General features: G+C 40.8%; 1 gene segment (V, D, J or C); it reads right to left on the bottom strand.

The window, feature by feature from the left end:
• Positions 1-2,286: 2,286 nt before the first annotated feature.
• Positions 2,287-8,866, bottom strand: LOC113836199. The segment is given in 4 exon segments: positions 2,287-2,310; positions 4,335-4,628; positions 8,407-8,723; positions 8,821-8,866. Coding segments are annotated over 4 exon segments (681 nt in total).
• Between the last annotated feature and the right edge of the window lie 3,759 nt (positions 8,867-12,625).

Genomic DNA, 12,625 nt, shown 5'->3' with positions numbered 1-12,625 from the left:
TACATTCACACAATGGAGTATTCCTCAGTGGAAGAAAAAAACCAATTTAATCTTGAATTTGCAGGCAAATGGATGGAACTAGAAGAAACCATCCTGAGTGAGGTAACGCAGTCACAAAAAGATAAGCATGGTATGTACTCACTCATATATGATTTTTAGACATAGAGCAAAGGATTGCCAGTCTACAATCCCTACTGCCAGAGGAGCTAGGAAACAAGGAACCCCAAAGGAAGATTGCATAGTTCCTTGAAGAATGGGAGGGGGACAAAAACCTCTGAACAAAGTGGGAGCACATGGGGAGAGGAAGAAGGTGGGAAGGGAGGAAGGGGAGGGTGGAGGAGAACAAGAGGACTGAGACAGGGGAAGAATAGAGGAGGGCAAGAAAGGAGATGTCTTGATAGAGGGAGACAGTACAGATATGGGGAGAGGTCTGACTCAAGGGAACTGTTAGAGAATCCACAGGGATGACCCCAATAAGAATCCAGGCAGTGGTGAAGAGGATGCCACTGATGCCCTTCCCCTATAATGAGATTGATGTCTACCTTGGTTTCCAATCCTAGAGCCTTCATCCAGTAGCCGTTCCAAGCACAGACAGGCACCCACAGCTAAGCACCAAACCATATTCCTGCAATCCAGTTGTGGAGAGGGAGGAGGGATGAACAAAGGAGCCAAGATGGTGATGCAGAAACTGGGAGAAACATTTGGCCTGACCTAGTGAGAGCATGGAGACCCTAGTCATAAAGCTAGGAAACAGCATTGGATCAAACCAGGCCCTCTGAATGTGGGTGCCAGATAGGAGGCCAAGGCAGTCTATGTGACCTCTAACAGTGGAGCCAGTGTTTATCTTTCGAGCATAAATGGACTTTGAGAGCCAATTCCCTTTGGACGGATCCCATTGCAGCCCAGATACAAGGAGGGCCTAGGCCCACTCCTGAATGATATGATGGACTTCGAAGGTCCTCTGTGGAGGGCCTCACTATCCCTGGGGAGGAGTTGGGGGATGGTTTGGGGGTGTTGTTGGGGAACATGGGATAATGGAAGGGTGAGGGAATGGGAATGGATATGTAAATATGTAATTAAAGAATTTAAATGAAAAATAAAAGGATGCCAATAAGGGTCACTAGGGTTTATTAACAGGTGAAACAGAATCAGTATACTATAGTCCAGGACAGAACAAAGCTGCTACACTGCTCTGGGTTCAGCAGATACTCCATCTGTTCTGCCTTGTTCCTCTCTCTCTCTCTCTCTCTCTCTCTCTCTCTCTCTCTCTCTCTGTCTCTGTTCTATGCATGACACTTCCACTAATACTAATAGTTTTACTTATTTCACAAATAAAACCAAATGTCAAGTTTGCATATACAGGACAAGATCAATCTGTTCTTCATATAAATTATTCCTCAGCCCAACAGATTGAATGACATACAGCATAAAGCAAAAGAGCACCACCTTTCTCCAGTTAACATTAACTCTGGTTCTGCCTTGACAACTGTAACCATTCCTATAATGGAAACGGCCTACCTAACCCTAATTAATGGTGTTATCAAGGAATATTGCTTATTATAAGAAAGAGATGAATACTTACAGATAGGATGGGTATCTCTAACTCAATTAACCTACTGTAGAACTACTGTCACAGGAACATCCAGGGACAAAGCTAGTCTAAATTCTTCACTAAAGGCATGCCCAAGACTCATTTCCCAGGTGACTCTAGGTCCTGGAAATTTAGCAATCTATATAAACACAGACCACAAAGTTCAGAAATTGCTTTTAATTGTTGAACAATGTGAAGTGGGAAATGCTAGAATGATCCCAGTGTAAAAATTGCATGTGATAAAATTCACATTGCTCAGGTCTGAGCCCAGTATGTACCCTGGGAAGAGGAAGGGAGAGTTTAGATTTCTTAGGATTCTGGGGTACAGGAGGTTGATCCTGCCTTTCTCTTGGTTCCTCCTGAATCTCAAACACTATCCTAGTAAGGAAATCCCATGGATAATCTGCTAACAATCACACAAATAAAGGTCTATGGTTTCCTGATGGGCAAATTTAATCACTTTTATTTCTGATAGATCACTCACTCTGCATTGTTTTACTTATGCAATAAAAATATTTAGTGACTTTACAAAAGAGTGAGAATATTGATCAAAATGATTAAATATTGAAACAGCTCAGGACCTGGGTGACTTCAGAGGCAAAACCATTTTGAACTTAGGGCTAAAATGGGTCTGTATTTCTCAAAACAGATTATTAGTGACAAATCTGCTTAGAGATAATGAAAACGGACCAACTCTATGAAGTCTGAACCTCAGAGACCTGCAATGGGAATGAAACCAGAATTACAGCAGAGACATGGGTCATGAAGACAGTCTTGGTGATGTCATGGAGGACAATGACAAATAAGTTAATGGAAACTGAAATTTTATCTCGTATCTCTGATGATTCTTCACATATTCTGAGAAAATGTCTGAACAATGACATTTAGAAAACTCCATAGATTCCTATCTGATTAACATCAGTGCAGAAGGAAGGAAATTATAAGAGAGGGAAGAGTTGTGAAGCTTAGCAACTGGCCGGAAATTGTTGCAAACTTCAACCAGATTTTACATGTACATGCAAGAATAAAAAATAAGTTTGTTTTCTCTACCCAAATGTTATAATATATTGAATATCCATAGATACATAACTGATTAGGGGTGACTCTAGTATGTTTTATTTAAATTTGCTTCATTAAGAAAAATATTTCTAGACAATATATTCCCCCTCTGTCACATACTCCCAGACTTCTCCCCTCCCTATCAACACCGCTCTAAAGCCTTTATTTCCCTCACTCATTAAACAAATGAGCAAAAAAACAAGAAACTATCATCAATCTATGTATCTCATAAACACACACATACTCGAAAGGATACAAAATCAGAAACCAAAATATGCACACATACAAACATATCAATGAAACAAAGAAGTTTAAATAAAGTTATATAACACAAAAGCTGTCCAAAATGTCATTGGTCAAGTTTTCTTTCTGCTAATTCCTGGTCATGGGGCGTAATTAATATAGCCAGTGAAGTGTGATTAATATACCAGTGAGACTAATTGAATTGGGCCAATTTTTCTCCTTTACTAGTGGTTACAAATTGCAGATAGTTTCTTGGTTAATAGTGGGAGCTCTTGTCCACTTGTAACACTCGGCCCTGAGAACCCTTCTGGCTTGAACTTGTGAAAGCCTTGTGCTTGCTACCACGGTCTCTGTGAGTTCATGTGCGCATCAGTCCCTCTGTGAGTGCAGGAAACTGTTTCCTTGGAGTCATTTATCACTTCTCACTCTTAGGATCTTTCCACCTCCTTCCCTGAATTGTCATCACTCTCTACATATTGTCCCTTTCTATCTACGTCAGTTTCCACTTAACGGAAAAAAGAGAATGTTCTCTGCTGATGGCTGACTTAGGCCCTGACTTATGTGTCTATGAGGGCACACGACTAAGATTAATTTTATTGATATGTTTCTTTATGAGAAAATAGCATTTGGTTTCACCTGGGGCTATGGTATATCTAGACCCAGTTTTGTCGCCTTCTTAGCAGTGTCCGGCATGGTTTTCATCTCATGGACAGGACATGAAATCCAAACAGAGAATGATCGATTACATCCACAACAATTGCAACAACATTTCTCATGGGATGGTCACCATTATAACTCACAGCATTTGTATCTAGGTTGGTTATTGCCCTTCTCCTTCTCATGGAAAAATATCTTCAATAGCTATGAATGCCAGTCAGTAGAAGAGAAAACATCTAGTTAAATATCAGATCAACTTCCCAGTGTCCACTGTGATACACAAGTGTTGTCCTCAGCATTATGACCTTATCACCAGTTTGTGGAGAGTACCAAGTGACTTGGCAATAGGCTGAGATATCTCAGAGTTTCCTTAGCAATCCTTTCACCAGAGTCTCAGTTTATGAGTGCTTACCCAGTAAGCCCATCTCCCCATTATGGAATTATTCACTGAAGGAGAAATTACAGTAATTTAGAAATTTCTGCTGTGGGAATTTGAGAGAAAGTACAGAGTGAAACAATAGCTTTGAACCACTTGGCTTGAGCACAAGACTTCCTTAATCATTGTATAACCAAACACTGACAGACTAATTTCTAAACATCTTAAAAATGAATGATGGTGTATAACAGGAAGCCAGGGCTCTGAAGTTAGCAGTGAAGAGGAAACCTCAGAGGCTCACAGGAAAGATGTAACTCTCTTCCCATATTAGGAAGGGAAAGAGATGAGAAGCTTCCTGAAATTTTGTACAGATATCAAATGAGGCTGTGTCTCTGTGGTATTTGTTACTAGAGCACAGTAGTATGTGGCAGTGTCTTCAGTGTCCACACTGGCAATCTTCAGGGTTACTCGGTTGTTGGATGTGTCCTTGGAGATTGTGAGCCGGCTCTTCAGGGATGGGGTGTAGTATTTATCATTATTCCACCAAATGTTTGCCAGCCACTCCAGACCCTTCCCTGAGGGCTGGCGGATCCAGCCCACACTCAAACCAGAAGTGCTCAGCGAAAACCCAGAGAAAGAGCAGGTCAGACTGAGAGTCTGGGAAGGCTGCAACAGCCCAGGGCCAGACTCCTTCAGGGTAACCTGGGATAGGACATCTGTTGGGGAAAAAGGAGAAGGTAAGGTTGGGACAGAGTGAATTATGGGAGTTCATGTAGAAATCTATGGCACTCACATGCAGGCACAATCAGCAGCAGGAATGAGGAAGCAAACACGGCCATGGCTGTACACCTGTGAGTGCCCAGGCCCAGCTTTGGTTTTTCAACCTATGCTTGGGTGGAGCCAGGAGAGATTTGCATTCAGTCACTGGGATCTCACTCTGAAGGAGGACTTAAATTATGGGTCTCAGGAGGAGCCAGTCTGAGATGAGAAACAGAGGATGTCTCAGGGAAGTTCACCTCATCATAGAAAGGAGCCCACATGAGAAGACCAGGTCCTCAGATCACAACACATCAGATGAGAACTGTGTGAAGGTAGCATAGGAGAATGTTCCATCTGCAGGCTGGGAGTTATGCAGTCTATAACTGCATGGAAGAGAGTTGTATTCATTGCCTTTACTAATCTGTCAATTTCCTGCCTCACTATTTGATATTTCTCTTTATTCCGCATTAGTAGCTTCATGTTGATACTGCTGTCTATTTCTGAAACTTTAATAAAGAGCAGCTTTAGAAAAAATAAACTGTAGGCAGAGATGCTGAGCATCCTGGAGAAAGGGAAGGACAGAGAATTGTGAAAGTCACAGCTCACAGGGCCCAGGGATTTCCTCACAGGTTCAGTGATGTTAAAGTCAATACAGTCTGCTTTTTTCTTGTGAATACTGATGTTTTAAGACCTACAAAGTAAATTATTTGCTTGTCTTTGGTCACATTCACAGTGACTTTGTGATATGATCATGAATGAAAACATGGAAAGTAAGGAGTGAACTTCTGGATTTATATCAAATATTGTTCATTTTTATGAATACACTATCTTCCTATTTAAATTTTTAAAATAAATTTTGAAACATAAAGTTACCAAGAGGTATCTGAATCATGAATATGAACTTATAATAAGTTTGTCCTAACACTGTAAAAAGAAACAATGCTGAGTGTGAGCTGAGAGCTTTGTGTTTGTGGTTTTTTTTTTTTTTTTGGAAACTGTTATGTTTAGGGGAAGCTAAAAATCCATAGGAAACAAAATCTTAGCCACCCTCTGCACCTGGTCCCGGGCTGACCTTAAGTTCTATTGTGCAATGTGACTTCTGTTGGAGATGAGCTCTAATGTTCTTCCCGAGCACAGCAGGGAGTGATGTGTGCCTGACCATGGTGACCCTCAGTGTGTTCATCACACTGTATGTGGCTGTCACTTCTACTAACACAGAAGTCAGTCTTGAGGGCAACTCTTCCTTAGATTGGTTTCTAGAGGTGAAGATGAAGCTGAAGAAGCATGGCTTATCTTCTGTGACTCCATGATAACCTCATTGTCCCAAGAGTACAGACTCTTCTCTGGGGCAAACCCGGCCCCAGTATGTGTCAGAGTGTGATGGAGTAACCAGGGCCAATGCAGGTAACGACCAGGTCTCTCAGGGCTTCAACAGGCCAAGTGTTGACATCTGAAGTGGTACCTAAGGTCAAGGAGAATTGACCTCTGTCAGTCACAAACAGTGACTATTTCAGCAGGTTTCCCCACAATACCAAAACATCTAACCCGGATGACAACGGCAGAGTCATTTCTGGTATTATAAGTCACAATATGCCTCAGTAAATAGACATCAACATATGTCCCCATAAACAAAAGCATTCACAGAATGGATTTATATCTGGACACATCACTGCATAATTTAAAGCAGACCCATGAGTGACCCTTGAATGACAAACAGATGCTGATACTGAGAACCTGTCACCAGGCTCAGGAGTTGACCCGACAGTCTTATGTTCCACCCCAGTTTTCCCCAGAGACTTTAAGCCTGTGTGAGTAGATTGCTGTGCTCAGGCATGTAGGGAGTCTCCAATTTCCCCTAGAGATCACAAGCATATTTTCAATTTGGGAGCCCCGTAATTACAGTTGCGAGGGGACAGAACCCAGTTTCTCCTGGTGCTTTATCTTGTCAGAGGACATCTGTTGGGCTTCCATAGGAAACTTCAAGCAGCATTTCTAATTAGCAAGACTTCTGTAACATAATTGGCCAACAGAAACCACTCTCACCAGAAGTCATACCTAGTGGGGGGTCATCCATATCAGTCACTCAACATCATATGTTGAGTGGAGGGATTGTCTGCTACAGGAACTTGAGTGACTGCTGTCCAGTAAAGAGGCAGCTCACAGTTATAAATCTATGGGGATTCCCTAGTGCCAGATCCCACCTGGTTTCTGTGCATCAATTTATCCAAAACCAAGTGCTCTAGAGCACCAGGCTGAACCCCAAGGAGCCTGTGGCTAACAGAAGTGATAGCCGTCACTGCAGGTCTGTGCTCTGTGACAGGCTTGAACTGAACACAGGGTACTGGGAAGGCTGTGAATAATAGGACAGGGATTAAATGTCATATTCCAAACACTCTTTCAATCCTGCCATTGAAATGAATCAGATTTTCAAATAAGTTATGTGAAATATAAATGGCTGAGCAAATCATCTGTCCTACAAGAATTGTATTTAGAAAATATCTTTCAGATTTTCCTTTGTATTTTCTTCTATTGTTGAAATAGATATTTTCACACTGTCATGAATCCCATGAAAACCTAAAAGTGGAAGCCAATATGTATAAACAAAAAGACTGTATGATAAAACAAATTAACAAACCAAAACAATGCTCTGATTTAACATTACAAGACAAAGAACCACCAAAGATACCAAAGAGTTGTTTTGTGTTGGGCACCTACTACTCAACATGGACATATCACTGAGAGGAGTCTGTTTGACCAGTGAAACTATATTACCGATGACTAAATTTCATTTGCAAAGAGCTATCAGAATTTCCACATGATCAATTATTTCTCCACAATGTTTATTCAATAGTCTTAGAAGCATACACTCAAATTATCACCAACATGGGGACATTGGGGTCTTTGTTGTAAACTTAAAACTGCTCACTCTCTGAGTCTTGGAGCCAGATGGACCAGGAAACTTTTTAGTATAGTGAGACTGGATTCATAACCAAAGGTAATCACATCAGGATCTGAATCTCCACAGAAGAAGCTCACAGGAAGGACACTGCCCACACCACACAGCAGCCATCCCTTGGCTCCAGATGTGTGCCTGAGCTCTGAGTTAGAGTACAGAGATAGAACCAGACTTATCTAATTCAAGACAGAAGCAGAAGACACCGTGATATATGCAGTAATGAAAATAATTTAATTAAAATTTCAATGCTACCACATCTTAGCCTTATGTCTCCAGCCCTCCTGAAGAGGAGAAGGGATTGGACAACTCAAGGTGCTTACTGTGACTGAGCCTGTCTCCCCTTCAACTTGGTTCCCTCTGAATTAATAATACTGTGGCAGTAATGGGTCTGTCCTAACCACAGCGTGAGGGAAAAGTCCACCTGAGTATCCAGAGCTTCCCCAACACTGATCCTGGTGACCACAGAGCATCACGCTTTCCTCATAGAAACTTTCTGCATTGTGTTCGGTAGGACTAGGTGACATAGTTGTATTAAGAATGTTTGTCAAAGCAGAAGTCATAATTTTTAGAGGCATGATCAATTCCTAGCATTGTTAATTACAAAATGGAGCCCCATAAAATCAGAATATGGAGAGGTCACCTAGATAATACAGAAAAAAATCAATTATGTCTGAACCAGGGCTTTATGTGCGCTGAGCGCCCCCTGCTGGCTAAGTGTACCTGGCAGGGAGGTTTTTGTTTGGGCTCACACTGAAAACTTCTCACTGTGTATCTTGTACAGTAATAAGTGGCCGTGTCCTCAGTTCTCAGGTTGTTCATTTGCAGGTAGGCCATGCTTTGGGAATCATCTCTGGAGATGGTGAATCTGCCTTTCACTGAATCTGAGTAATAGGTTGCATAATTATAACTTTTAGTGCTTATGCTAGCAACCCACTCCAGTCCCTTCCCTGGAGCCTGGCAGACCCAAAACATGGCATAGTCAGTGAAGGTGAATCCAGAGGCCACACAGGAGAGTTTCAGTGACCCTGCAGGTTTCACTAATCCTCCACCAGACTCAACCAGCTGCACCTCACAGTGGACACCTGCAAACAGAGAGGACCCAGATGAAGAAACTGTCACAAAGTCTACTGTCTCTCTCACTCATGTCTCCTCACACACTCAGCATCCCTTGTTATGTACCTATTAAAAGAGCAACAAAGAACACCCAGTGCAGCCCCAACTCCATGTTGATTGTCGTGTTTTCAGTGCTGCTCACTGAATGGGAAGACAGGGCTAGAGGCCTCTGCCTGACCTGCGGGGTGAGGGCAGGGCTGGATTTCATGAGCAGAGGGAGGCAGTATTTGCATATCTCCCTGCTATATATTATTCTCTGGTGTGTGTGAGCCTTAGAGGCAGCAGGTAATGGTGCAAATGTCTGCGAGATAATGAAAAGTGATGACCATGATTTCATTAAAATATTCATTTTTTTGGAAAAGCTTCCGTATCCTAAATTTAAATTTTCCCTCTTTATATGTAGTCTTAACTGATTATCTTACCAGATATTATACAATTAGTTCATAGATGTTTTAAAAATTAAAAATTACAATTTGATAATTCAAGAGGAACTAATGGAAAGATCAATGATTATGAAGTGTACATTAAATTACTGTAATGAAACTGGGATAGGGACAGCATTGTGAAAATTTACCATGCATACTTATTAAATAAACAGTAATAGTACAGAGGCTACTCCTTGTGAAATACTAAACACATCACAAACTGCTTTACATGTATGCAACATGATTGTGTTTGATGTATGTTAGTCAACAACTTTGAATTTTGTGCCATTAATTTTCCTCAAACTAAATATAGATTCCTATGTGTGGTTACCACAGGAAGGAAAGGAGTCTGTTACATGGTCTGTAGTGCCATGATTTTAATGCATTCCCATCTCTCCAAGCCTCTGATGATGCAGGGATTTTCTTAGTATCTGTGGGATGAGTCTCAAGGGGCCATTGGATAGTCACCCCTGTATTAGAAAGGAGAGTTGGGAAGTAATTGTTTAATTGCTTTATTAATTCATTCATTAGAGAAACTTTGGTGTGCCTAAGAGTTCTTATGGACTATGACATTTTTGTTTCTGTGGCACTTGTAGAAGTGAGCTGCATTTAAAGCAACTGAATTCAGTGAGCTGTTGATCTGAAGTTATTTCTGCTTTGAGTCCTTTGATGACCAAATCATGGCTCTGACAGGTTTCACTCAGTCAGCCCTGTTATGTGTAGATAAGCCAAGGAAGAAACTCCAGACAGAGGTGGTGACCTCCTTGCTGTTCCTCCTTTGCAACTGTCCCACAGACTCCACCACACAGCAAGTCTCAAAAGCAACAAGAAAATTAAAATAGCTTCCTATGAACTACCAGACCAACATGGAATAAAGTTGGATATCAACAACTACAGAAAAACAGAAGGCTACAAACTCCTGTAAACTAAAAAACTTCCTCCTGAATAACGGCTGGGTCCAGGAAGAAAGAAAAAAGAAACAAATGAAAGACCTCCTAGCCTTCAATGACAATGAATGCACAAGATATCCAAACACTGGGACACTATGAAAGGAGTGACAAGAGGAAAGTCCATAGCACTTCTTGCCTGCATAAAGAAATTGGATAATTGTCATACAACAGACTTTACTGAAAACCACAGAGCATGAGGGGGTTTGACCTAGGGTCTCTGCATATATGTGCCAGATGTGTAGTAGGCATGGTCTTCTTTTGGGACACATAAAGTGGGAGCAAGTGCTGTCTCTGACTCCTCTGCTGATGTTTGGACCATTTTTCCTCATACTGAGGTGCCTCATCGACCTGACATGTCACGTTTTGTTTATATCCATTGGGGGACTGCCCTCCAATGAAGAGAAATGGAGGACTGGATGGAGATTCAATGGAAAATGGGAGGGATTTGGAGGAGAGGACAGAGGCAAAACAGCAATTAGTTGGATAAATTACTGAATAAAAATAAATACATACATATTTTATAAGGCTGTATTGAAATAAGGATCCTTAAATGTAAGTAATCATACAACTGTAGAGAATATAGAATCCATATAGCACAACAAATCAAAACAAGGGTACCATGAGTTTAATCAAAGGGAACTATGGAGCAAGAGAATCAAAAATATGATGCTATTTTTTTAAAAGTCTGGATAATAACATTTCATATATTCCTAGTTTTGTATTTCAGAACGTTTCTTCTGTTGAGGGAACTATTTTGTATTCAGAATTTGGTGTGGTTTTATGGCTCTGATGATATATTGTTGTTATAAGAAATAATAGACTTTTAAAATTTGCATGAATAATTAGTGAGATGTAGATAAGCTGGTCATGCAATTATTGGTGTTGTCCCCTTGGTTGTTCTGATCATGCTCTATCGTTATCTGAGATATGTGCCTTCAGAAAGATGATTTGAAAGAATGTGGATGAGATTTCTGTCTTAGAACAGAGGGAGCTGCATGGGTGGACAGTGCTTCTCACAGAAGATCTGAGTTATTAATTATATACCACTGTGCTGGGCACGTGAAAACTCTTTATAAGGTAATGGTCAGAGTGGGCACACAGATGATGAGAACCCTGGGAGGTGTTGCATTGCTCTTACTTCTCCACAATAATTCCAGAGATAAGTCTTGTTTTCTAAAAAGAATTTTAAAACTGTATAGATTGTAAGAGTCAGAAGACGCAGATGACTCCAAGGAAACAGTGTCTTCTAGAGAAATCAGGATTGATTGATACACATGGGAACTCACAGTTACTGTGAACGCCTGCAGAGAGCCTGAATCAAGTCAAGCCGGATGGGGCCCCAGTGTTGAGACAGGGACATGGACACAGGCTCTCACACCTAACCAGGAAGGTTCTACAATTGATGTTTGTAAAGGAAAAACTATTGTTCTCCATTGGCATCTCTTTGGGCATATAAAGCACACTTATGTGTCAACACAAGTGCAGCAATAGATAATATATGCTACTTTTAAAAATATTTTTTCTCATATCACATGTTTGTGCATTTTCTTTTTGTCTCATTGCCCTTTTACCCATATCTCAAAGTGCCATAGTTGTGTGTTTTTATGAGTTTTGTGTAAATGTGTTTCTTATTTTCTTATTTTTAATGCCTTATATTTTGATCCTTCTTTTTTGCCTCTCTTTTGCTTTCTACAGTGAGAAACTGTGTGGTGTTCAGTGGATGGGGAGATAGGAAGAAACTGGAAGGAGTTGAAAATGGACAATTAATGACCAGACTAACTCGTGTTAATTTTCTTTAGAAACATTAAAAAAGTAAATAAAACATGATTAAAATCCACATGGATATACAAACCTGCGAAGTGTTTAACAAATAATCAACACTCAATTGGAACATTAAAACATCACATGTCAACAACAGCAGGTGCAGGTCAACTAGTAAACTCAAGGAAGGAAACCACAGAGGACATAGAGTCCCCTCCACACCAACCTCATCTCTCTACTGGGGATTCTTGGCTTCATTGTGCCCCCTGCTGTTTCTCACTGCTGGTTGGTTTGTCATTGCTTACAATGAATCTGCACTGTCTGTCTTTATGAGGAACATATCCCTGAAACTTCAGTGCTCACAGAGCTCGGCTACAATAATAAGTGGCTTTCTTTACTTTAAGATGCTGAGTGGATGTTTCAGTATGGATATGATGTTGTGCCTATATTACCATGAATGTCCCTCTCAACCCAGGCTCTTCTAATTTGTCATTAAGACCCAGATCTAGCAGTTCCCAATATAATAATATGACAATAGGATAGAGCAGGAACTTTGCTTCCTTCATCAGGATGTACCTGAAGCAGAGCATCTGAGGTCAGAGAAAGACAGTAAGATTTCAGCTGTATCCCCAGTATCCATGTATGACCCATTCAGTTATAGAACTCAGGAGAATGAAGAGGCAACACATTTGTACTCACAGATCAGTTAACAGCAGAAAAACATATATTACATTA

This window comes from Cricetulus griseus, chromosome 5 (genome assembly GCF_003668045.3).
Source record: "Cricetulus griseus strain 17A/GY chromosome 5, alternate assembly CriGri-PICRH-1.0, whole genome shotgun sequence".
In the NCBI taxonomy this organism is placed as follows: Eukaryota; Metazoa; Chordata; class Mammalia; order Rodentia; family Cricetidae; genus Cricetulus; species Cricetulus griseus.
Note: the sequence above shows the minus strand (reverse complement) of the source record. Positions and strands in the feature narration are given on the sequence as shown.